The sequence below is a fragment of the Brachycentrus maculatus genome, unplaced genomic scaffold (genome assembly GCF_059751285.1).
Source record: "Brachycentrus maculatus isolate JH-2025_06_01 unplaced genomic scaffold, ASM5975128v1 h1tg000396l, whole genome shotgun sequence".
NCBI lineage: Eukaryota > Metazoa > Arthropoda > Insecta > Trichoptera > Brachycentridae > Brachycentrus > Brachycentrus maculatus.
In genome coordinates, this window is record NW_028281145.1 from 1,056,904 (window position 1) to 1,084,783 (window position 27,880).

At 29.8% G+C, this 27,880-nt stretch overlaps 1 protein-coding gene across 5 annotated transcripts in view; it reads left to right on the top strand.

The window, feature by feature from the left end:
- Positions 1 to 27,880, top strand: part of LOC148302933 (band 4.1-like protein 4A) — a 252,422-nt gene that overhangs the window by 147,579 nt on the left and 76,963 nt on the right. For all 5 annotated transcript variants that reach the window (XM_088270824.1, XM_088270829.1, XM_088270828.1 and 2 more), the window contains exon 5: positions 19,266 to 19,363. In XM_088270824.1, the coding sequence (XP_088126950.1) occupies positions 19,266 to 19,363 (98 nt within the window). The remainder of the gene's footprint in view (positions 1 to 19,265; positions 19,364 to 27,880) is intronic.

The following is a 27,880-nucleotide window of genomic DNA, read 5'->3' on the forward strand; positions in this document are numbered from 1 at the left end:
CACAATAGCCATCTATGGCGGGAATATTCATATTATGTTATTTAATATCTATCTTATTTTTTCCTCATTTTTTGATTTTTAAAGATATTTGATTTTCCTTTGTAACTGAGGATTGTATATATCAAATGATTGGTTTTAATTTTAAAGTTAAGCTTTGCTAAAATATGTAAATCATTTCGCTCACTCCTTTCAAGAACGTCATAAATCAAAAATCGTCAATTTTCAGTTGTGCATGTTTTCGGAATGCCCAGAAAACGTACTATATCTCAACAAAAGCGGCATATTTTTAACTTAATATTTACCCGCTACAGGGCAGAAAGTGTTGTTTTTGCATTTTGAAGAATAGGTATTGTTTAATTATTTTTTGAAAAATACTAAATATTTTTCAAATGGAGAAAGAACCTTCTGGTTTCACCTAAAAAGATGTGTTGCACAGTAAAAAGTTCAATAAGTGGCTTGGTATTTGTTTTAATACATTGTATTATATTTTTAAACTTTAAAAACGTTCTCCTGAAAAATCAAGTTTTTTTATTTATGACGTTCTTGAAAGCAGTGAGCGATTTGTCATATGTAATTCGTAGCAAATTTTTAAAATTTATTTGAGTTTTGGTACATCTTTTTGTTGATTTATATATAAGTAAACAAATGGCTAGAAAATACACAAAATTTCAAACAACCCTTTTTTGCTTTAACTTTGGGAATTATTACATTTTATTCCCCCTTATACGTAATTGAAACAAAATGAGGCACAAAATAAAAATCAAAAGTAAACCAAATTGTTCAAAAACTTTTGTAGGTATTTTTCATTTTAAATGTGCTTGTGTGTATCTAAATCGCATGCTTTCGTTGTAATTCGTGATAAATTATCTATGTACATAGTGATTTGCTGTTTGTCTTTAAGAGTAGACGGAAAAGACTTAATTGTATAATATTGGGAGGATATAGAGCATTTTATCTACAGGTAGTTAATTATTTAACAGAGCCTTATCTCCTAACGAGTCTTTGAGATTAATACAGGCTTTCAGGCGTCTTTTGCTTTTTGCACTATTTTTTGCTTTCAGTTATCTTTTGCCAAAGGTTTGCGACCCCTCGGGGGATAGGGTATCACTGACAGACGAGGTGTTCCGGCAATCCTAACGATCCTCCCTACGTTAATCAAGCAGCTACCGACCTCTATTTGGAAATCTGTCGAGCTAAAAATTCTACAAAGATTTATTATAAGGAAGGGTGGCTTAATGAATACTATCTATCTATAGTCTCGTCTTTGGTCAGCTGCTTATATTATATTGCGGGCATGTGAAAAATCACAAAGAACTTTTGTAAAGAAATAAACATTATTTCATTTACTCACTGGGCAGTCACTATGTGGCAAAATCTATCATTTTTTTTAATTTATGTTTTACTCAGGAAATACCATTATTTCTTAAAATCTATTTCTGAAAAAAAATAATACGATAAGTCGTATTTCGCAACATTTTTAAACAATAGAAAATCATATAAATACAAATAATAATAAATCCGTAATTAACAAAACGACAATAAAAGCTTATCCCATTGTCCTTATTGCTACTGATAAGAAATAAAAAGAATAAAAAACAATAATAATAATTAAGTTAACAAATTAAAATAAGTAACAGCTCCTACCTTCAACGTCCCAATGACACAATTCTAGAATTTAGAATTAGCTTCACTTACGGTGTTTGAAAATGATGCGGAATGCATCGAAACACGTGTCACAATAGATTTAAGGAGAAGTGGTATTCACTTTTATTTCTTCTTAGTAATTTTTTTGTTAAAAATTTTATTAACATTGTTGAAAACACAGTCTACTGTCGTATCATACAAGCTGCTACTTAATACTTTTCTTTCATTAATTGATTCGGTAGTCACTTTGTGGTAAAATCTATCCATTTTTAATTAATGTTTTACTTAGTAAAAAAATTAATACTTTTCTACCTATCAGCACCTCGTATGGAGATAATCTAAAGCATTTGATTTGTGTTTAACCACAAATGATGTAGTTGTTTTATGATTTGTTTAACATTTCAGGCGCGGGTGTATTCAAGCCATTACACTACATTGAGTATCTACTCACTTAAAAAAAACATTTAAAATTATTCTGATTTATGATGATAGATAGCGTTGTTTATTGCCGCGATTATGGAGAAAATCAAACCTTAACTATCTTTAAGAATTTAACAATTTTCAAAAACTTGAAGACCTTTCATAATATTTTTGTTTGTATAATTAAATAATTTTTTTTTATTTTATTTAACATTTCTCTTAGGATTCGTAGTAGAAGCATTACGTTTAATTAAATAAAATGATAAATTCTTATTTAATGTTTATAATTTGTTATTCAGAAAAGTTTTTTTTATGCGAGAAAATCATGTTTCTTAAAAAGGCGCGAAGTTATATATATATATATATATATATATATATATATATATATATATATATATATATATATATATATATATATATATATATATATATATATATATATATATATATATATATATATATGTACAAAAAGAAAAATATTTAATGGATTCTTTTAAGGAATATTAACCAGTTGAAACGTGGTTTAGTAGAACTACATTTTACAATTAACTTTTCGGAGGGTTCTTGTTATAAAATCCTATCTTCTAGAATTAATATTATATCAACCGGATATAGGATACTGAGGAGACAATCCTGTCGATATAAATCAGTGGTAAATGACGTCACAGAATATCGTATCCTTTCCCAAATCCTTTCACTTATTCAACTGGTATAAAACTCTCCGCTTAATGATTGCCATTTATTTCTTACCGGTTCCTTTCCGAACCATGCATCTTCCTTTCAACCCTCTCCCCGGCTAACCTTTATTGAAAATATTCTACTGCGGTTTACAATATGTATAGTGCTGAACTGGGGGTTAACTTTCCCGCTCTTTTTCGCAGGAAAAGGCCATTTGCTGACAAAAGTTCAATATCGACCTCCTTTTTGTGATTCATTCAAAACCGTTTTTTCACTTTCAATTTTTTTTACTACAGGTGCAGCTTAAATATAAAACATATTTTATTTAATGCAAAATCTCTAGTAGTCAAAAACAAATTTGGCTTCTCCGTACCCTTAATTGCAAGATGAATTCCATACAAATATTATTTACAATTTGTCTGGGTGTATTTCTCACGTAGTAAAGGCATTCCTTATCTCTCGTTCTATCCTCCTTAACAATTGGATATTGAGATTATTTTTAATTAAAGTCGATACGATGCAGTGCCCTCTGCACCATTTGGTATGGACTTATCCATACCCAATGGTGTTTCAACAGAATTTCTACTCAATTTTTTTTTTTTAAAGTTGAATATTTTATTCTGTGAAAATTATTAATTCCTAGTTTAAAAAAAAAATACAAAAAATCCGCTAAGAAAATCATGTCTTCTTTTTAAATATTTTTTCATATTTTTATGTTGTTATTACTAACAGTTTTGTTTCAGTTTTATAAAATGTAAATTTTTTTTTTTTTCAGATTCAGTTAGTTTCACATTACTAATTGTTCACGCTAACACTTATATTTATTGATATTCGTTTCTAACGTATCTTGTTATAAATTACATTAATTTATTATTGATGATTTTCGGAGAACGCCATTTTAACATAACATTATATCGTCCATCGGGGATAGGTTCCGTTACAACTCTGTCAGATAATAATTATTTCATTCATAGGCGCGAGAAGGCTTTTTATTCTGTAATTTCTGTTACACATGATTGGCGATCGACGAAGACCTTGTATTGACTGTTTTCCTATTATACCTTGTTATTACAGGTAAACCGCCGACCGATGATTACATTCAAGCCGACCCGTAATATATGCGCATATGCGAATACTGCCTATTATGGGTGCATAAATTATCTCAGTTACCAAGATGGTCATTATATCTGTGATATCAAAAAGAGATTTTTCATCAAATTCACTGTTATCCAGGTCTCACTGTTAAAAAGGACTTTTGATCTCAGGACCATTTGAAGTCTCGTAGTATTGAATTTACGCAATTGATGTCCTGTATCCAAGGTCTTATCTTTACCGTGACAAGGGCTAGTTCAAGTTGTATGTAGAAGTATTTATAGGACAAACGCAGTATCCTTGGTAATGGCAATGTATTTATACGAGTATGTATTTATACAAAACAGGCATCTGGTACAATGATACCTTTTTACATGTGGTATGATAGTTCATCCATAATATTAACAATAACTTTCTTAAATTAAGATTGTATTAATGAAATCTATGTTTGTAAATAAAAAATATAAATGTTCATTTCTTTGTAATCTTCAATGTTTTAAAATTATTCACCAATTTCTTTGAAATTTTGAAACAACGTCGCATTTGAATACGCGCGTGTTGTTATTGATGTACAAACTTATTTAATTTTTTAAGATAATATTTGACACACTCATATTATATCATATATATTATACCGCAATGGCAGCGCCATCTGTAGAACGTAATAACAACAACGGAATACCGTAACAATCTTTCCCCACAACAGATTACGTGCTTTTCATCAGCTTCAGTCACTTGGCATTTTCAATGTTTTCTATTACATTATTGTTTCATATTTTTTCAATATTTTATTGCTTCCCAAGAATAATGAATTCAAACTATTAGAAACAAATGTTTTTTTTCTCATTAATTTCTATTTAACCAGACTGAGCCACAGTAATGCGTGGCTGAATACAGCTAGTCCATAATAGATTCTAAGCGCTACCAATTTTTTAAACAAAAACATAATTCATTAAAATTGTCTTAAAATTTTAATCATATATGTCAATAATGAATACACACTTCCTTTCATGTGTAAGTGAAGGAATCCATATAATTTTGCCAATTATTTGGTGTCTTTTAATAATTTGAACCTTCACACGATATGCTAATGTTTCGAAATTCTATCGTTGCGTGTTCCTTCAATAGCTTCTGCTTTACTCTATATTGCGTGCGCTTTCATCTTCTCCAGCGATTGGGAGCTATTCCCACGTCAGTGTATAGTTACCTTTTTTGGCAGCAAAATTGGCACCAAAAGGATGTAATCACATTTAAATAACGCTACTGGTTTTTAATTTGGGCTTAGCTTTGGGGTTAGGGTAGAAATATTTTAATTGTGCATTTATGTACTCTAGTAAAGTAGAAAACAACAGTGGCGTGCGTTTCAAACAGGTAGAACTTGCACTACTATCGTGCAAAAATGTAAAAAACTGTGATAGTAAAGGAAATGAGTGTTTTAATATAATAAGAAATATTAACTAAAATAAAATAAATGTTTTGGCGAACCCGGGACTTCCAGAAAGGTAGCCAAACCCCCTAATCACTATACTACATAAGCGGACGAAAAGCTTTTACTTAGATTAAACAAGCAGTAAATAACTTTCGATAAATGAATACGAAAAGTTAAGACAAATTTTGTCGTTATCCAATTCAACTTCTAATTGCTCTTTTGTAAAATTGAAATTAGTACGTTTGTACACGAAAGCATCGATATAAAAAGTGATACAAAATTGAAAACCACAAGTTACAAATTAATATAGAACCAACCAAAAGTAATTTGTATTGTTAATAACTTTCAATTTTAGAGCTTTATGACCCGTGAAATAAAATGATCATTTATGAAAACATTATTTTTTATCCAATTTCCGTCAGGCCACGTTCCAAGTTTCGCCAATTAAGTCATTAATTTAATCCGTTAATTAAAAAACAAAGAGCACCCTTTCAACTCTTTGTGTTCAGCAAACGGTTGAACACTGCGGGTTAAATTAATCCTTTTATATTTTTTTATTCGTCAGCAGTAATTGCTGTAAGCATGCGTGCATAATTTTGTTTTGATTGAATAAATGCGTTGCTCCGGGCGGGATATACTAATTGCAGTGGACTCTGTTTTGTAAAAGCAAGTACAATGTGCAATAAATAGCACGTACATACAATGTTGTACATCCATTCGGACTAGGTTTATATCATATCGATGATTGTATAAAATACATAGCATTACTACTATCGTGAAACATAAATACAGCACGAATGCACTTTTAGCGTATTAATACGTTACATAAAATGAAAAGATAGATTTTTATCAAACATAATATGATTTGATAGGTAAAACGTACACATACAACAAGTCAAAAATTTAATAAACATGCACATATCGCTATTTTTCAAACTATAAATTAACCTTAATTTAAATATTACTTGGTTAACATACTATAACATACTACTTCTTTAAAAAATGTCTCTATTTATACGATATTGGTTGATATTAAAGCTTGGTGCATTGAAACACGCGTGACAATAGGTTTTAAGATAATGTGGTATTATTATTATTACAAAATAACTGCCGAGCTAATAAATTGATAAATAAGTGTATATTAATATTTTGTAATAATAATTTATGTAGTATTTACGTATTCGTCAAATATGACTTCAATTGAAACATTGAAAACGCTAACTGAGAGTATCTGTCAATAGTATTGCGTGAGATGCTATTAAATTCAACAGACGACGCTGCCATTTTGGTCTTAAAAGCTGTTTTTTATTGTTTAACCTTTCACTGGTAAATGGTTGCATCAAAATTTCAAAGCAATGGATGAATCACTTCAGGGTATTCAAGATATTAAACACTTCAAACAGATTATTTTTATTTATACAGATATACTCATATAATATACCATATATTGGTTTATGCTAAAAATTAGGACATATGTTTTAAATCAATGTGCCGTCATATAAATCGAGTAGGAGCACGATTGATTATTTTATTGGCTTGTCCATACAACTATTTATTTATTGTCATTTTTTGTTCAAACAACTTCGCCTTGCTCGCGTCCAAATGCATGAAATATTAGAATGAGATCATCATTATTGTTTTAAGAATATTATTTCGAATGTGACGAAGTGATCACGTGAAATGAAAACATAAAAAAACAATACAAATTTAGTAACCAGTAAGTTAGAAGAAAGGTTATCTTTATTTTTAAATCAATACATATTAAAAACCGAATTTGATGCAAATCGTCGGTGAAAGATTCCTAAACGACAAATGGCCAGTACATTTTGTCAAAATAATTGAATAGGTTAAATACTAACATTTTTTTATTTATTTATTGATTTGGCGTTTAATTTGTAGAACTCCATTTTAATTTATGTATTAATTTTAAATCAAACACAGATTTTTTGAGTCTACTAAGTTGTATTTTACTAACAAAACACATAAAAAATTATATTGTGACAATTGTTTCGCCTTGTTAGGGCATTATCAAACGAATGTGAAGATCAAATGGACTACGGTCCTTATGTAGCTATAAAATTCTAAGTGACAGTTTTAACACGTGCAGCAATAATTTATGGGAAACAACAGCAGCTAATGGGGGATGTAGGTATGTACCCTTATATTTATTTTCTGGGAAAGGAAGAATTTATTGACATGGCCATATTTTAGAGAATTAATATTTTAAAGCTTAATACAATTGTTGGTAATATTATTTTTAAGAATTTACAAATCTAAATGTAATTATATATGTAGACGTAATTATTTTTTATGTGTTTTTGTTAATAAAATACAACTTAGTATACTCAAAAAATCTGTGTTTGATTTAAAATTAATACATAAATACCAACAGTTGAAGTGGATTGGTTCAGGTCAGGCTTTGACATTAATAACGGGCTGTTAATGGGTGCCTACTAGATTTCATCTTAATGTGTCCAAAAATCTTTATTAAATTATAAAAAAAATTATGTAAGTGTATACCATACTCATAAGTAAATAAAAAATCAGCTCACTTCATAGGTGATTTATTTGATCCATTAATCATTTGCAATACATACCTAACCGGTCCCAATTCAATAATACTTTTATTGATAATTATTGTTTAATATTGTCCGTGTAATGTAAAAGTAATTAAATAAAAACTTATGTGACTACAACTCGAAATATTAATCAACCTCGTAAAAGTATAGTTACCATCTAGATAGGAAATGGTAGTTTTTTTTAAATTTGTTTATTTTAAAACAGTGTACAGTAGAAATGTGATAGTTACAGGTTACACCATTTTAAATAATACAAGTGTATCCAGAAATAAAAATTCATAAAAAATGGACAGTTTCCTACGGTCAACCATATAATACATATTTAAATGGATAATTCCAAATATATTGGCATAGGTAAGTCGATGTTTCATTTGCATTATCTCAAGTTCCTGTCATTATTTGCTAATAACAGTAATAAAGTGTCCTGAATACACAAACTTATCGTTCCGATCGCCTTGCCAAATTTATTACACTTAATTTTAGAAATATTAGCCATGTTGTAGTTTACATTGGCGTTGATATTTGAGTTCGGTGAGTTATTTCGAATGGGAAATGTCAGGCTGTGGGCAATACATTGTTTTAGTAGATAAGTTGTAGTGTTGATAGCTTAGCTTACCTTTATATGACTGGAGGTCATTAATCATTCGCTACTTAGTATTGCCTCTCGAAGCTACTATAATATGTAATCATTGGCCAGGGGTTCTAGCTGTATTCAGTAATTACTATGTCTGTGAGGAGTTTTCAAATTTCAGTGTAATTTGTCTTTCTTTCGATTTACTCTGTCATAAATTAATAGCTGATACAACATTACATATAATATAAATTAGTAGTTGTAGCAACAATAACTTTTTCGTATTTTTTAAATCATTACTTTTAAAAGTTTGTAATTTAGAATCATGCATTTTAAAGAATAAAAAATACTTCAATTAACAACCTGTCAACTTTTTATTGTAACTAAGTTAATTATAAAATAAAGTAAAGCAATTTACTTTCAATGCAAGTAAATTGCTTACAATGCAAATATACTTGGAAAAGGAGCAAAAACATGGAATGATCAGGTATGTCAAATACTTGAATGTGATCAAGTCAGGAGTCGAAATAATAGGTGGGTATGTATGAGGAGATACATGAATATGAAAGAAGCGAAGAATGTTTGCAAACACAGAGTGGTGTGGCGTTCTATTCTCTCTGCCTACCCCTGCGGGAAAGCGGCATGATTGTTGGTTAGTTAGTATGTTAGAAAACAAGGTAGAATAATGATCGCAACGAAACAACGAATCAAAAAATAAATAAAATAATAAAAACACAAAACATGTTTGGTAATTTTTTAAAGCAATATAAAATTTTCCACTCGAGTGATCTATCTTAAATTATCAAAAGTCCCCAGCTTTTTGTGAGTTTTTTTTGTTGTAAAAATGACTTCACATCATAAATTACAAGAAACGAAACATTATAAAGCTATATTATAGCTTTTCCTTAAAAAATTAAACAAATTAACCATGTTTTTCTTACTATGCACATAGGGTACATACGTGTCAAAATACTTAAAGATTATTGTATCTTGATGACAGTTTAATGATGATAAATACAAAATGATTACATACATTATTTTTATGTCATGGACATTTCATTACTATCCAAAATTTAATGTATAGTTATAGACATGCAACGGGCGAGTGTATTGTAGCTATTTAACAATTGTCGAGTAAAAATATTTTTTTAAAATTTCATTGTTTTCTTTCAAATAACAATATTGAAACATATTCCTTATCCCTTTATTAAATATTTTTATTTTAAATAACGAGTATAGTATATTAAAAAATAACTTTCTTAAAATGTATTCTCTGGCTGTAATCGAGTGTTCCGAATTACGTCTACTTAATTCAGTAGCACTATTGAAAACGACCTCTGTCAGTATAATTTATCAGTCAAGATAAAGTAGTAAAGGCCTCAGCCCATTTGTCAATTCCCGTAAGAAAGAAGGCTTTAGTTCGTAGTTTAATAATGTTTATATACGGACATTAAACGCTTGTTTTATATAAACATACGAGTATATGTTTATATATATATATATATATATATATATATATATATATATATATATATATATATATATATATATATATATATATATATATATATATATATATATATATATATATATATATATATATATATATATATATATATATATATATATATTTATAGTGAAACCTCTATCTATCGTTTTTAAAGGGACCTATTGAAATAAACTATGAATGCGGGATAAAGAAGTCAATACACAAGGAGATACGATCGAGTAAAGATACCGTCCTCCCAATCTGCATAACCATTAGTAGGTGTAAATTTCAAGAATACAAGTTTTAGATGTTAATAAATGTATTTATTAAAAAAAAATACAAAGTAGAACAGAACCCAAAGATCTTCAGACCTCTTCTGCTGTATCTATCACACAAGCTTTCGATAGTCTGTATCCCACACGTTGAAATATTGTCGTCGAATGTAACAAAATTCAGAAAATTTTAAAAAAAAGTAAAAAAACAGACAAATTATATAAAAAAATGTGGCATAATTCAAACGATGAATGCGGTAAAATGGTGGATAGAAACGATCGATGCGATCTATTTTTGTATGAAATGATTTCGGGGTAGAATAAAAAAATTCCAAATTATTTTATTTTCAAGTTTATTTATAGTTTTATTTTATAAACTTTACTTTGAAGTAAAAACTTCTACTTTATAATGTCTCTAAAAAACATGGCTTATTTTCTTTTAAAGTTTCATAATTAACATTCATGTTAATAAACTGCGTTTGTTGACATGCTAGCGACATCTATGAATCCGATGTTTTACAAAGGATTGCGGAAAATAGTACCCTATCCCGTTGGTCGCTACGTATGTTACCTACAGTATTTACGTGGATCATCAATTCTATTATTTGTTATTAATAGCCCTTACAATAAAAACGTTTCAGAGACACCTGTAACGTTGTCTCATCACACATCTTCTAAATAACCAATGAATCTCCCTTCTGTAATTAATTTTAGCCGGAGAATAAGTTATTTCCTACTTTTGATGCTCTTTCTACACGTATATATGTACCAATACCTCTTCTTCCGGAAAGTTATCTCGTTTGTTTAGCGAATATTTATGCCCAAAAATATCACTCAAGAATTGCTTGAAATTATATTAACTTTGAACATATATGCAGAGTAAAACCATTCGCAAGTAGGAATAGACTTTAAAAAACTGGAGACTAAGTAGGGACTAGATTTCAGTACTTTTAGTCAAGAATTACATGAAATTATAGTATCTTTAAACATGAAATGTAAACAGGAAACCCACTCACAAGTAGGAATAGACTAAATAACTTATAAAATTGGAGCCTAAGTAGGAACTAGAGTTATTCGGTAGGTTTTGAAGTCATTTTTAAAGGACTTAGGTAATTAAAAAAATTACTCATTTGTTGATGAGCGCGTATACATGTATTCTACTCGTGTAAACTTTGGTCTCAGATATGCAACGTGCAGTTAAGTACTCGCCACCAAATATCACTCTCAATTTGGTATCTTCTTTTCGCAATGTTAATTGAAGGTAGGTGCCGTTGGAGATTATTCGGGGGTCGAGGTGCAATCAGCCGGCACTGCCCCATTGCGAGCGAATGCGCGGGTAGCGGGTAGCATTAGTGAAGAAAGCAATGGCGGCCGTTCCCGCCAAGAGTACGTGGGCGGGCGCAGCACCCCGCCGCGGGCAGAAGCGCCCGGATTCTTTCTCACGCATTGTTATAATATTACACATCACGGAGAGATGAAGTTTCCATGTGTATAATGTGTAATTAGCCGCCAGCACTAAATTACAGGTTCACGTCCAGCCGCAAACAATGTTAGAGGTTAAATAGCGTCTCTTGGCAAGGCCCCACTGTGCGGTTATGAAGGTATGCCCTAATGGCGGAGCGGATTAAACCGTCTCCTTAAACGTACGCGCCGCTCTCTATGAAAAACTCGACTATATTTAACGCTAAGTGGCTCGCTATGGATACTGTTCATGACTCGGTTGACAGTGAATTAATGATATTTATGGAAATGTTGGGATTTTGGCTCACGGAATCGTTGGCTTAATTCTTCTATTTTCTTCAATCTTAACTAAGTTACATTATAACACGTATTAAGTGTGATTAAATTTTACATAAAGACTTATCTTTTTCTCACAAACATATTTGTGCTTTAAAAAAACGTTTCTTTAACTACCATGTCAATTATAAACTATTATTAATACACTAACTTATTAATTATCATTCTAGGTGACTCAACTTGAGTTAAAACATCTATCGTTCTTTTATAACATATGAACAAAGATGGAAGTCTGAGCATCCCAGGGCTAACGATCTAGCATTTTTCTGGCTTAGGTGATCACTTTATCCACTTGTGTAACGCTTTACCATCATTAAACATCCATATTGCATTAATTTGTGAAATATGTATTTATGTAATGTCGATGGATTCCTTTCATAAGGAAGTAGTTATTCGATAGATTTTGAATGCTTGGCTGTCGGTGGCGCCAATTCCAACTCAATCCCTTCATCACAAGTTGAGATACTTCTTATATTGATACATTATCGGTAGGGTCCATAATCCAGTTTCTGATTATTATTCGTTAAGTTGATACTTATAGAATAAAAATTTACTTTTCATTTATCTTATTTACTACACATATACAATATGAGGAGATGCATGAACGTGGAAGAGGCGAAGAATGTTTGCAAGGACAGAGTGGTGTGGCGTTCTATTCTCTCTGCCTACCCCTACGGGGAAGTGGCGTGATGGTTAGTTAGTAAGTTAGCTAGTTAAACAATAGTTCTAAGAGTACGATATGATAAACAAGCATAATAGTTCGTTTAGCGTTTTATCTAGATTCATAATTTTACACCTAAACAAATGATACATGATTTTTAATTGTATTTCTTATTATTTCCTAGTATTTTTTTAAAAGTAAAACGCAATAAAATATAGAATAATTTTCTTGAACCCAGTAATATCTTAACGACGTATTTTTATTTTTAATACAAAAATCTTTGGATAGTCTGAAATGTGTATTGTCGTATCTATTTTTTTTACTGAAACCAATATTTTTTACTTTACTCATTATAACTAACCGTCATTGTTTATTGTGAAATACCAATTCATAACACAGTCGGCCGCTAAAGTATAAATTACCCATCACAATAAATCTTCCGAACTGTCGTCGCAAACAATCTTGAATTAGCTTCGCCAAATAAGAGTGACATTATTTTGTACAGCGAGACTTTCAATTTCTGAAAGACTTTTAAATAAGGTAGCGTATAATATAATAAATCGTTCGCCATAATGGCATTCTGCAGGCTTGGAAGATTTACTAGAAACATATACTTCAAACTTGTTTCACGAATTCGCCAAGACGTTAAAATGAATTGCGGTAATCAATGTCACAAGATTATTCGCGAAAAATTCATGGTGGATATACGGGGAATTGTTTCAATAACATAGTTATAATGAGACTAAACTGATATAATAATACGAGATTTTAACGATTTAAAAAAAAGGATCTGTGTTTGTATCTGTATATAGTTATGTATATTAATTTAATCTTTAATTTAGGTTTTACATTATTATTACTAATGTTTCATAAAATCTATCGCGACACGTGTTTCGATGCATTCCGCTTCAATTTCAAAGACCGGTACATACGGTGTTTGAAAATGACGCTAAATGCATCGAAATACGTGTCACCTTACACTTTTGAGAAATAGTGGTTTTAAAAAAATTACCAAGTAAAACTTATATTTAAAATGGACAGATGCATTGAAACACGTATGACATTAGACTTTTAAGAAATAGTGATATATTCGAAGTAAAAGTTAAATTAAAAATGGACAGATATTAGTCATGTGACAAGTGACAAAGTGAAAATGAATCAATGAATGAAAATTTTAATTTAATACTATATTTATAATAGAATAAGCGATTTGTGTCTGGAAATAGAAATTAAGTTGTAACGGATTAGGGTTGAACCTAGAGCCTCTGATTAATAGTCGGCAACATTAACCACAAGATCACAACCTCACTTAAAAATAATAATAAAAAACCATCAACGAAATCATATAGGATGTCTTAATTTTAAATTTAAATGTATTATTTCTTAGAATCGCCATTAGAATAAAAATCCACCCTTTTCGTACGAAACTTCTTACTTTTTTTATTTGAAGTTACAATCATATTACAATAATGTACGAGGGTACGCATGAAATTTAACCAGTTATAATTGGATTTTTGAAATGAAGTTACGTTATTTTAAATCAGCAGTGGTCACCCGTTTTTCTAAGAAATGAATTAGATTGTTTTTTTTAATTGGGGAGCCGGATAAAAAATAAATTCTTATTCCGATTTGAATCTGAATTTTTGTGTTTTTTGTTGTTGTTTTATTGGACTTTATGTAAAGTAATACTTTAAAGCATGGGGTCCACGTTCATTTCCGTCGTTATTATCGCCATAATTTTTTCGTGACATCAGGAAAAAGGTGAAACGATTGTCGCAAACATAAAGAAATACATGTACAAAAACCAATAAATTTGATTTCTTATACAAGTCCCTTAATATGGAGTTCTACAATATAAATACCAGAACAATAAAAATACTATTCATGTTTATCATCTTAAATTTTATTACCTCCATTTGATTAAATAATTAACAGTCATGATAAAATTCAATGTTTATTTTATTCAACTTTATTAGCTCATGTTCGTATATGCTAATTTAAAACCTTAAAAAAATTAATAACACTTTCTAATTATGATTATTCTTAAGCGTTTCCAAAAGGTTAATAGTGTTTAACGTCTAACGGATTGATGAGCACATTACTGTCAAATATTATAACATAATTTAGTGTTACTTAACCGTATTCGTGAGATCAATTATATAAGGTTTAATTTTGACTATCTGACTAATCGTCGCAAAAAATATATCATTAAAACAACTTTTAAATGTAAAAATTAAACACTTGTATAACACCACATTTATGTTTATTAATGTACATAAACACAACTAGATTGAAGAACTACAGATGTTATCTAAACTAGTCGTGTTTACATTAATAGTCTCAAAAAAGTAGTATTATACACAAATGTTTTTTAATCATCACGTTATTCACAAAGAAAATACTAAATCGATCAATAATAAATTATTGATTAACATGATTAAAAAACATCAAATTAAAAATTTTAATGAAACTATGATTTGCATACATCAGTGAAAAACATGTCGGTTGTCGTTAGCACATCTAACATCCAATCGAGATCAGAACAGACGTAAAATATTAGAAACTAAAAGCATAATTCGTTTATACAATTTAATATATTTAAGTGTTAAAAAAATGGTAACTGATAGCATATCATATATTTATTTATTTATTGAACAGCTAAAGCCTTCAACATAATACAAATATACAATATCAAATAAAAAAATACACCAATGAATACACTAAAAAAGAAACAAAAAGTCTTAAACATAAAGTAATAATAAAATAACAAATAGTAAACACTGGTGAAACAAAACAATACCCACTTTAATTTGCTTAAAGCAGTAAGTAGACTATTATAACAATGTCATTTTTATATAGGTACAAACTTGCACGAGAATCGCCAGTAAGGATAAATTATTCTCATTTCTATATGTAAAAATAAACAAATAAAAAGCTTATTTAAATCTTTATAAAACCATATGAATAGCATTTTTTAAACATTCATTTTCCACCATGTACAAAACCCTCATTTTAAAATTTTCATTTCAAAACCTTATTCATTTTCTGTTTCGAAATTGAATGTGCAATGAAATTAAAAGTGAGATATGACTATTTCGCTTTTATTAGCCGTGGTCAGGTCATTAGAGAACTTCTTTAAATCACGAGTCGTCTTAGACAAATTATTATTAGCTGTAAATTATGGCCTGGATGTACAGCCTTATTAATGTTCAGCAATAATAATAAACTTTTACTATTTAAATAGCGCCATTTGGTTAAATTATTATGTAGATTCTTTAAGGACGTTTGACTGTAATTTTCACAGCCCAATAAAATATCTAGGCAGGTACTTAAGACGACAATTTTTTATTTGAGATGCGATATATTAATATCAAAGCATATTTATTGGAATCAGTAAATTTTTATATTAATTTAGGATATGTATGTTTTGAAATTACCTTTTCGTCTTTATAATTTAACTAATGACAAACGTCTAGACTTTGAAACTGATGATGCGAGTTCGATCGCCTAAATTTCAAGGAATGATTTGACGAAATATACATATTTAATTTGTTTAAGCCGAGTGATAAGATTTTCAAAATATTGTTTCCCGTGCTTTATTTTCTATCACAGTATAGCTTTTAATATAAGAATCAGCAATATATTTTATTAAATTTAATCTGCTTGATACGTTTAGTCTCAAACTAAAATTGTATTTTTATTTTTTGTAATTTCATAATTATAATATATCCTTTGATTAATTTATGTTAATTACTTTTTTGTAAGCCAGCAAACGGTTTATCATAAATATCTGCATATTATTGTTTAATACATGTTGCTATCAAATCCGAATTGAGTTAAAAACTGAAAAAAATTACACATAATTTTGTAACAGCTGGTAACTTTTTTTTTCATTTACTTTTATATGTCTACCCTCAATCCGAAATCAGTTAAAGATTGAGAAAAGTAGAACGATGAATAATTTTGTAACAGTTGGAAAAAAAAATAAAAAATCTCATATATATACTTGTTACTTTCATCAACCTTTATTCAGTTAAATCCAAAGAAAACTAGAATGACAGACAATTTTGTTGGTTAACATTCATAGGTTTTTTTCTCTGATATGTTCATGTTACCTCTCTCTTATTTAAATACTGAGAATACTACTCGTAGACTTACAGATAATTTTTTAACAGTTGGTAAAGATTAATACGTTTTTACTCATATGTGTAAATGTTAAACCCTAAACCCTAATTCAGTTAAATACTAAGAAAACTGTAATGACAGATAATTTTGTTACAGTTTGTTAAGATTGATACGTTTTTATCCATATATGTACATCTTAAACCCTAATCCCTAATTCAGTTAAATATTGACAAAACAAGAAATGTAGATAATTTTGTAACATTTTTAATTAAACATTTAAAAAATTCTACTAAATACCACTATTTCTTAAAATTTACTGTGAGACGTGTTTCAATGCATTCCACATCATTTTTAAATACGTATTTTCAAACACAATAGATTTAAAAAAAATAGTGGTATTTACTAAGCAAAACTTTAATTAACATTTGATAGATTTTACCACAAAGTGACTGCCGAATCAATTAATGACATTTTGTTATTTTGTTGTTTTGTTTTTTCTCCATATTTGACAGATGATTTTTAACCTTACCTAACCTAAACTCGAATTCAGTCAAAGCTAGCTGTAATAAAAGCGTTGAGTCAAATCTAATTATCACTTAGTAAAACAGATTTATTCTTAATTTGGATAAGATATAAAAAGTTCCTATATAAATAATTAGGTTTGTATAAAAATATGATTAAAATACGGTTCTGGTCGTTCTGTCCGGACAAGAGGCGACTGCTGGAAAGTTCCTGTTTGTTATTCCGGAAGGCGTACTTCCTGAGGATGGGGCGCGCATACGATGCGTGACAAATCTTTCGTATCGTTCTCAGAAAACAGTCCACTCCTCCCCCCCTCCTCCCGCCGCCGGCCCGCGCCATTAAGGCCTCACTTGTTTGTCGTCTGTACAACTAATATCCGTAATATATCAAAACGAATGTGTAATTTTATTCACTTTATTGAGGCTCCGAACAGCGAATCGCAATAAAAATGACAAACTCTCGCGTACTTACTACGCGAATTGCCATAAAATTATGCCCAACTGTAGATGCGAATTTATGAATTCGCCATTGATCGTAATAGTAATTATTATATTATGTTTGAAAAGCTCCTTAAAAGGTTTTCCTACCAATAAACCTTCACAAATGTATTATTGGTTTATAATACAGTATTTATTACCATATACAGTAATCTTGTTTGACTCCTTTCCGCACCCAGATGGTGCAAAGAGCACTAAATCGGATCGACACGTTGTTAACTTAATAATCGGTTGGATGAAGGCAAGACAAAGACATGGGTTCTAGATGTGAGGGAGGAGTAAAATAATATATTTGATGAAATATTGACGACATGGCGTAATTGAGTAGACGCTTGGCTGCAGAACCAGCGTTCTGGCTTCGATTTCCGCCGATTGTAAAATTAATTCAATAAAAATTTATATTCCATTATGATATTTTCCTATATGTACCACATACTTTCGCAGTTTTCGTGAAAAATACCTAAAGGAAGGGCGCTCTGCAATTAACGTATTTTACGTTTTTGCTGCTTTACATTATTACAATTACGTTTCTGTACCTTTTCTGTCTCTGTCTAAACCTTCTCTTTCCTTAATATCCTTCCTGCATACAAACTTCCTATGTGAGACCTTGCGGGTTTTCCTTTAATTAAAAAAAAAATGTTAAAAAGATAAAGGTAAAGAATATTACTACATGGTAAAGGAAATCGATTAAGAGTAGAAGAGAGAATAACTGGAATGGCTAAGACACTCGGTGTTGCATTCTCGTACGCGCACAAGTTTTTAAATAAATTGATTATGCAAACCACTGGAAAATTGTACGAGTCGATTGAGATAGTGACTTTCATCAGTTACCTGCTAGTTTTATTTGGTTTTATATTTATTTATTTATTCAGTATTTCACAACGGTAATAAATTTAAGTTTTAATGTATTCCTCAAATGTATAAATATGTTATACATAACATCCGATTTACATGAAATATTAATGAAACCGGTGCATTTAGTATTCATTCTCATTAAAAACGAATCAGTTCATCAAAAATATTTTACCGTTAATTAAAAAAACATGATAATTTTGGAATAATCTCATAAAACATTTATTTGTAAATGCATATGTAAATATTGCAAAATATAATTTCTGGGATTATTTTCATTAAAATTTTAAATTACAGTACACACTTTTAAGGCCCAGTAATCAATAGTCCGCAACGTCATAACGTCATAGATTTTTTTCTCAAAACACCGTTTAGGTTATTGAAAAAAAAAATTTTTTCGAGAAAGATATATACGTTTTTGAAAAGAAAAGTGTTCTAAAATAAAATCAAACTCCAATAAATATAAAAAAAATGTGTTCAGGTGTGTGCCGGGAGCGTTCTAAATTTGTAGGTTTCATATCTCACCCTTAAGATCGATAATTGATATTTCAAAGTGATATTCTTATGTCGATAGAAAATGATTTTTTTGTGTGGAAAAAAGTACAAAATGATAACTAAGAAATATGATTTGTTGCAGATACCAGGTGTTTCTTCAAGTAAGGCAAGACGTTGTCCGCGGCCGTCTTCCAGTACCTCCTGATCTTGCGCCTCAACTTGGCGCATATGTCCTGCAATGTATGTTTTTATTTCTTACACCATAATATCGTTAAGCTTATTTTTACTTTAGACGGATAATCGATAGCCCGCAACTTAATTTTCTTTAAAACCTTGTAACGTTAAACATAATTGTTTTTTTTTTAAGTTTTTCTTTGAAACAAATAAATGGTTTTGAAAAAAAATATTAAAAGAGTTATTAAAAGGAAAGCAGTTAAGTGTATATATATTTTCAGATATTTTTTTAGACTTCGAATGAATGCTCTCAGTTTTCTCTTTATCAGCTGTCTGTTCGCAGGGTGGAGGATGTATCAACATCCCATATCAGACAACAAAGCGGAGAGTGGCCGCTCAATCGCTTCTATCGGATCCAATATCCAAAACCTAAATTTGTTCAGGACACAATTTTCGTTCTCTGTTCTGAACAAGGATATCAGCTGCATATCCTTGATCATTAAAAAATCTCTTTTGAATGTTAGCGCCTTTGTTTTATATAACTACAGCTTTGAACATATAATTTGAATTCTTTTTAAAATACAAAATGGTTTAATCATTCATACTTTTTACTTTAATCGAGCGTTCAATATATGCGAAACGTATGTATTGTAGGTACATACATTTAAACATACGTAAGATCTACCTTATTCAATTTCTCAAATCTCAGTAATTTAATATGCTTGTTAACTACATAATAAACTGTAAATATAAAGCCAACATTCTCACTTCCTTGAAGTAATAATTGAATGAAAAAATAACGAATATACGAGCCTAGCATAAATTTAATGATGGTTGAAATAAATATTATGTTATGTTGTTTTAAGCGAGCCCTCCCGTTTCTATATTAGGACAAGCATTGAAATAACATATTAATATTAATATGTTTTTCTTGTCTGTTGTTGTTGATACCGAGAATGTTCTGAACGGAACAGCTCTGTTTCTATTGAACAAGACTACGGACAGAGTATACTGCAATACTTGCACCAATAGCGACCTAGCACAGAGATCATCCCGTTGATGGATGGTCACAAACACTGAGGGTGTGTGAAAACGTTGATAAGGCTCGAGGGCATTCATCATTTATACAGATTTCCATACAAGAGGTTTTCGCCAAAGGTTTCATGAAAATGCCGCTATTTATGGAAACCCTATTGTGGCACTCAAATCGTTTGAAGACAGTTTAGTACCGCGATGGTTTAATAGCTGTATTACGTTTTTATACGTGTTTGTTTTTGTTTATTTGTTTTACCATCATAATTATTATAACAGAATTCAGGAAATAAAACAAATGAAATTAGTTTTTAATGTTATTTACGACACAATATTCAAAAAGCTAGATCACAATTTTTTAGACTTTTTTTCTTTGAATCATGCGTTTAAAATGTTTACAAAACGATATTTTTACTAGCATATAAAAATAATAGCGATACATACTTATTCCAGTATTACAAAGCGGTTAGTGTTGCAAAAAGTTACAATGATAATTAACAAAAAAAGTGGATGATAAAGCAGAAAAAAAAGTAAAAATTAGACGGATGATTTCTTTTATTTGAAAGAGCTATTAAATATGTTCATTTGCTGATTTGTTGGTATAAAATTGTGCTTAAAAATTACGATGAAATATGTTAATGAAAACGAAAATTATTTGTGATTTTATTATTTTCAAAAATATTTCAATTTCATACTATTTGTGTGAGCCTAAGCGGCTCATTTTTATAAATAGGTAGAGTGTGGTAGAGTGGGTTCGAACCGAGGAACTCTGACCCAAGAGTTTCCGACAAACCACGGGACCACAACCCGACCCCTTAGACACCATTTTTTACAACTATAATTCATTATCTTTAAAACTAAATAATAAGATTTTTTACTATGCTTTAAAGAGTTACTTTTCACTGTCTCCCCCTGTACATAACTTCAAAACACAAAAATCTTCGGTTTATAACTACAAAATACACATACCGACTAATATTTATATGCTCGTTAAGTAAGTGCTCGTCTATAAACTAGCATGGAAAATTCTTAATCAGGTATCGTACTGTGATGTTGTTGTTTGACGATAAGGTACATTCACAGAGTTTACTTCGATGTATTATTTCTACAGATACGAAACACTGAAACCATTCTACATACGACAAATCCCATCTCTTTTATAGTTTTCCATTCAATTCTGGAATCTAACGATGCAGTAAATGTAATAATTCGCCAAGGCACTACAAAGACGTAGAGTAAAACAGCTTGAGTTCGGCTTTGAATATCTTGAACGAGGTGTTTGTTACTTGGCTGTATTATATTTCTTGTGCTCGTGAGACATTGATCACTATTTTATTGACGATTTACTTTTATATTAAATATTATAATACAACATATTTTTCCGATCTTAAAATTTATTAAAGCAATAATCTATCAACAATTCACATGATGGAAAAAAGCTATGCTTTGAAAAAATCAATCATACGTTTAAAATAATCTAAAATATGTATTATTTTATTTTTCGGATATTAAGGAGTCATTTATTTTTATTATGAAAACAGTTCTATGGTCAAAAATAAATAAATCAATATATTAATTAAAGAAGTTTAAAAAACCAACGCAGGACCTTTTACTAATTGCGTATTTGTATGAAAAAAAACTAATGCGGGAATACTTTGGCATCTGTAACTAGTCCGTATCATTTACTTCAAGCTGCCACAATAAAGCTTTATAAAGTTTCAGTTGGAAAATCTTATTCCGAGCACACTCGAGTTTTGAACAGTTGGTGTCCAGTCGTAATCGACAGCTGCAATTAACGCACGATCGAGTGTGCGCAGATTGAAATTTTCGTTTTTAACTGCAAAGTTCCCAACTGGAGCGACTTGAAATATAACTCCGTTTTCTTGAGAGCTAGTGCATTCCCGCACGTAGACCTTTCAGAGCTTGCACACAAAGGGACTTAACGTATGTACAACAATGAAAGTAGAGTAGAAATTATGTATTATTAATTGTGTGTGTATATATACAGTGCCAGCTCGCTAATCCGAACTCTCCGTAATCCGAAACGCGCTGTAATCCGAACGATTTCGCGGCTCTGATGAGGCTAGCAGCTGATGTCTGTTTAAAAAATTCCACCTTATGGAGCCATGAAATCAACAAAGCCATTTTCTGGGTTAAAAGTCGTCTAGAACATTAAGGAATTTATGGTTTTGAGGCGAATGTGTGACAAAGTTTTACTTGGTAAATACCACCATTTCTTATAATCTATTGTGACACGTGTTTCGATGCATTCCGCATCATTTTCAAATATCGTGTATGTACATCTTTTTCAAACACTGTATTTATAAATAAAAAAAATAATTTAAAAATGATTCATTCATTGCCAATATAAAAATGTAAAGAATGAGCATTTTCATGAACCAAAATTTCCTTTTATCATCTCATATTTCTTTAAACACGATTTCCTACAAGCCCGAAAGTCTGTTATAAGCCCGAAAACGTTCATGAAAGATTTATTTAATTTTATAGTATCGTAAGAGGAAAAATATTTCCTCTCAAGATCCTCTGGTCAGCCATCCTGTACAGTGTTATTACAAGCTATCACAGCAAGTCGGGCGGTGTAATTGCCGCGCGTTAACTCCACTAAATGTTTGCAACCGGAGAAGATGAGCAGACCCGTGGGACAAACAAAGTACTTAGTACTGTGTGGGATGAGTCAGCCTGTTTCTTTCCATGAAAAAATTCCCTCGTTATTACCATTCCGCGACGAGATAACTGACTTTTGTTGCTGATAAGAAGATTTAATGTTCTGCTTATTTTTGTTTGGATTATCTTAACAAGACATGACAGATACTTTCTTTGTAGTAATTATAATAATTATCCATCGCTTTTATCAATTCCGCTTAGATGAAGACACGCAGAAATTAGGTACTTACTTTTTTATCATACGACTTCAGCCTATAACTAAGCTGTCTAGATACTTTTTCCTTCACTCGTGAATTTATTTTAAATGAATCCTAGAAAGATTTGGTCAAGTGCAAAGTATCACGTAATTTATTGAATATTTTCCACCATTACTCTAGTTTGGTGGTATTTAAAATTGGTTGTGAAGAAGTATCACAAATCACAATTTATACATTTTTCTGATAAAAAAAATATTTTCTTTGTACTGATTTCAGTTTCAATTGAAATATTAAACTAAAAACTAAGAAATTTTTTTTTTCTTGAAATACTGTTTAATGATTCCATTTATTAGTTTTTTACTATTTTTTTATTATTTTGACATCAATGTCAAACACCGAATGTAATGTTTAACTTGAATTTGAGAAAAGTGTCCTTGAGACGTTGAAAGATGAGGATGGGGTAGGAGGTATTTCTTATTTTTATATCAGTGGGAACAAAGACAATAAGGGGAAGGCTTTTGGCATCGTTATATTGTTAATTAAGGGCACCACACCCAAATTAGGCTTAGCTTCATAAACGGTATTTTAAAATTATATTAAATGCATCGAAACACGTGTCACAATAGATTTTAAGAAAAAGTTTTATGCAACGAATAATTTGTTATCAAAAATTGGATCTAGAAAAAAAATTACTGCTGAATCAATTAATGAAATTTTGATTATTAATAATGATAATTTTAATTATTAATAATGATAATTATAAATTGAGATGATTTTTTAAGAGCCATTTTTGTAAAGTAATTCCTCAAGGGCGCTTCAAAATAGTAATACAAGTAGTGCAATTATCATTAATGACAAGAAATAGAAAAAGGTAAGACTTTCATTCGTATTATAAAAAAAATCGCTAAAGCTAGAAATGAATAAGTTGATTAAGAGTTCATTTATTTTAAGTAGTCTATTTTTTCACAATCTGATACTACGTAAGATTCTGTATTGCTTTCCAGATTAAATACAATAATATATTAGTCACATTTACAAGTAGAGAGATTTATTACGACGCGCGTCACCACTAATTATTTGGGCATAGAATTTATGAAGGTACATTGGGGTACTGTCTGCCTACTGTGCATTCTTATAGTATTAACTTAATACTATTCCGTTGTTCTTAATTCGACCGAAAACAACATTTAAGAACTTAATAGACTATGGACAGGACACATAAACTTTCCAAGAAAAAAATAATTGTCAATCATGAATTCTTTTATTTCAAACTGAAGATTGATTTTCAAAAGGCAATGATTTTATCAAAACGCCATGAGCAGTTTTATTAAATTCAACATAGTGAGACTTATCAGCAAATTATCACTTTTTATTGATAAAAAGTTTTTTCTATAAAATTTATTAATTGTCTATTTCTATTATTATTTTTACTTTTATTTTAATTCAATCATAAAAAATACTAAATACTAGATATTATACATTACCAAACCATATGAACTTTAAAGACTTATACATTGCACGTATTTGAAATAAATATACTACTCTCCCCATACTAAACAAGAACTAAATGAATCATTTAAGTTCACATATTACAATGAAATAAATAATAAAAAATAAAGGCATGTAATAAATTGTGAAGATTAAATTATTTCCATTTTGTCATTTCTTGTTTTAATTTCGTTTATGCGTTGAAATCCATCTCTGAACTAAACTATTTATTGAATCAAAGGGACATTTTTGTTCCAGAGAATCCCGTTTAAATGAAATGTAATATGCCGAAAAACTCCCTGGCCTTTATGTCGTAAATCTTTTCTTCGTTTGCCACTTCACACGTGCGTAAAACAATTAAATAAGCATTTTTGTTTCCTATTTATAAACGTCCTGGGGAAAATTCCCCCTGTCTCCCCACGTAACCTGGCGAAGCTGGCAAATATCAAATATCAGAGAGTTCCCTTTGTCATCCCCCACTCCACGGCTGTGCGGGTGGAGGATTATTCTTGCTTTAAGCTTGTTAACTCGGGGAGTAACAAGGTGAACATCATTATTTGTGAGTACTTTTTGAAATAATTTGTCCGTATAATTAGTGAATTTTTATTTCACATCAATAACTGAATATTTTTGTCAAAATAGCCCTTTATTCTACGAAAAAAAACAAAAAATTTTCATCAAAATTTCCTTGAATTTTACGACAAAAACTTTATTTTTTATCAAATCGCCTTCAATTTCACCATAATAACAACATTTTCATCCAAATTGTCTTGAATTTTACGAAAACAACATAATATTTTCATCCAAATTGTCTTGAATTTTACGACAATAACTGAATATGATCGCAATGTGAAGGACATTACATGTTAATGTCACCTGATACATTGCCCTATGCACTATTGGGAGTAAATAAGGATCAGAAGAAAGAATATTAAAAATATAAAATATTCAAAAATATTCATGAATATTCTGGTATTTTATTCATCAAAGCTTTCTTACAAAACGTATTTTGAATACGACTAAATAAAACAGGCATTTAATAATGTAATTCAAATACGATGAATCGTTTTTAAAAAATCATTTCCATTTCATTTCCGCTCGAGTCCTTATTTCTACAATATGTTGTTCCTAATTATTCCAACCATTTACATAATTATATGTATAAAAAAGTATTATAATAAACCTGAATTACCTGTCGTGAGAATTGCTAAGATAGTTTTTTATTAATATTATTTTTAGCAAATGAAATTATTAGTTTTTATTTTATTTGTGGCATTGACTCGCCACTTTAAATAGTTATGTGCAGCAATGAAGTGAATCGATAATTATTTATATTAAAGTTCTAAAAGTTGATCCTTTTAACTGTCAATTTATGTCATTTCCTCCTGGCATAAAATCTTAATTAATTGGTTGGAATCAACCCTGATTCTTTACATCTGTTGATAAATTGATATGTGTTATTAAAAATTATCTCTCATTCGAATTATTTAATCGAAAACATAAATCACAAACAGTTTAAAAAATTTCTGCCTAGTTAAACTCATTTCGGAGGTCCCAAATGGAACTTGCCAAATTTAAATTAATCTCTTTCGTTGAACCGCTGTTGATTGAGCTGGTATGATTTATATATGCAACAAAATCCTTTAGAAATTGACTTTATTATTATTATTATTATCAATTACTTCCGTATACTTAAGTGTTCTTGATCAGATTCAGGTTCCATAAGGTAGATATTAACGCAGCACAACCCACATATCACTTTATGAAATCAAGATGGCGATAAATAAAGTGGTCCAGCATCTCGCGTGCCGACAGAGCTAAAACATATACAAATTTGATTCGATAATTGATGATGTCTTTGAGATAGCTAAATATTTATCACTCCTTGGCGAGGAGAGACCAATAAATAAAAGCAATTATCATTGTTTTCGCTCGTTAACACGGACAGGGCTCTTGTGAAGACGCCGTGGAATTAACACATTTGAAAACTGTAACTCTTATTTGTAGGATATAATGAAACGTACAAATAATTTCAAAAAATACATATATTTGTATATATGTATATCGTCCTCATACAGGAGAAAATGACCAAGTGCATTTTTTACATTAAATGTGATTATTTACTTTTTGACATCTTACTAGCTTAATGTTGACCTGGAAAAAATCCCAAAGCGATTTTAAACATGGATGTACTATATATATTGACTTGTTAAAAATGACTAACTGCATTGATGTTTATTTTCTTACCAAGGAAAAGTGTCTTAAATGGCCCTCCTGAACATTTTACGTTTTGTTAGTCGGTCACTTTCTCCTATACGACTACGTTATATGTAATAGTTAGATCATTTTTCTACAACAAAATCACATTTCTTACGACTGTCATACCACAAAGTCAATTCTCTAAATATTTGCTAACAAAGTAACAGGGTGTCATGACCTGACATGGAATGCTAACCCCAAACTTAATTTAAAATATATTCATTAATCAATTATTTCATTACAAAAAATAAGAAGATATAGTATAGTGAATATTATTATTTTGTTCATTTCAATAATTTATTCAGCAAATACCTTGTATACACATATGTACTATTTACCAAGTAAAAATATTACAAAAATAACATTCACTTGTTCAATGATTGCACTTACTGAATTTGACAGAAACATTTTTTTGTTTGTTCTTATCACGAAAGGATGGCTATTTTACGTTTACGTTGCATTTATTTTAAGTTACATACACGTAATTTTGTTAAATTGATACTTATTTTTATATTTTATTATTAAAATATATGCAGATAATTTCGTGATGTTTTTATTACTTTTTTAATGATGTTTTTATCTTAAAATATATCATTTTTATTATATCGGCAGCAGTACATAATAAATCACAAAATATAAAATAACCGTGTTTTTCCTTAACGAAAATTCGTCTTAAATAATCGTTTTTTTTATTTATATTGTTATTCAAGTTTTAAATAAATGCACTTGGCTAAATATTATAATGTATTACGTTTATTGCGTTCATTATTTATAATCAGTCCAACCCACATAATTACTTCACAATAAAATGACACCAACGCGAAACTAAAAAACTCATTTGAACAAAAAATCAAACGAATAATTCAAATTTACATATCAATTAAAAATGATTCTCACATTTCATTCGTTCACATTACCTCAT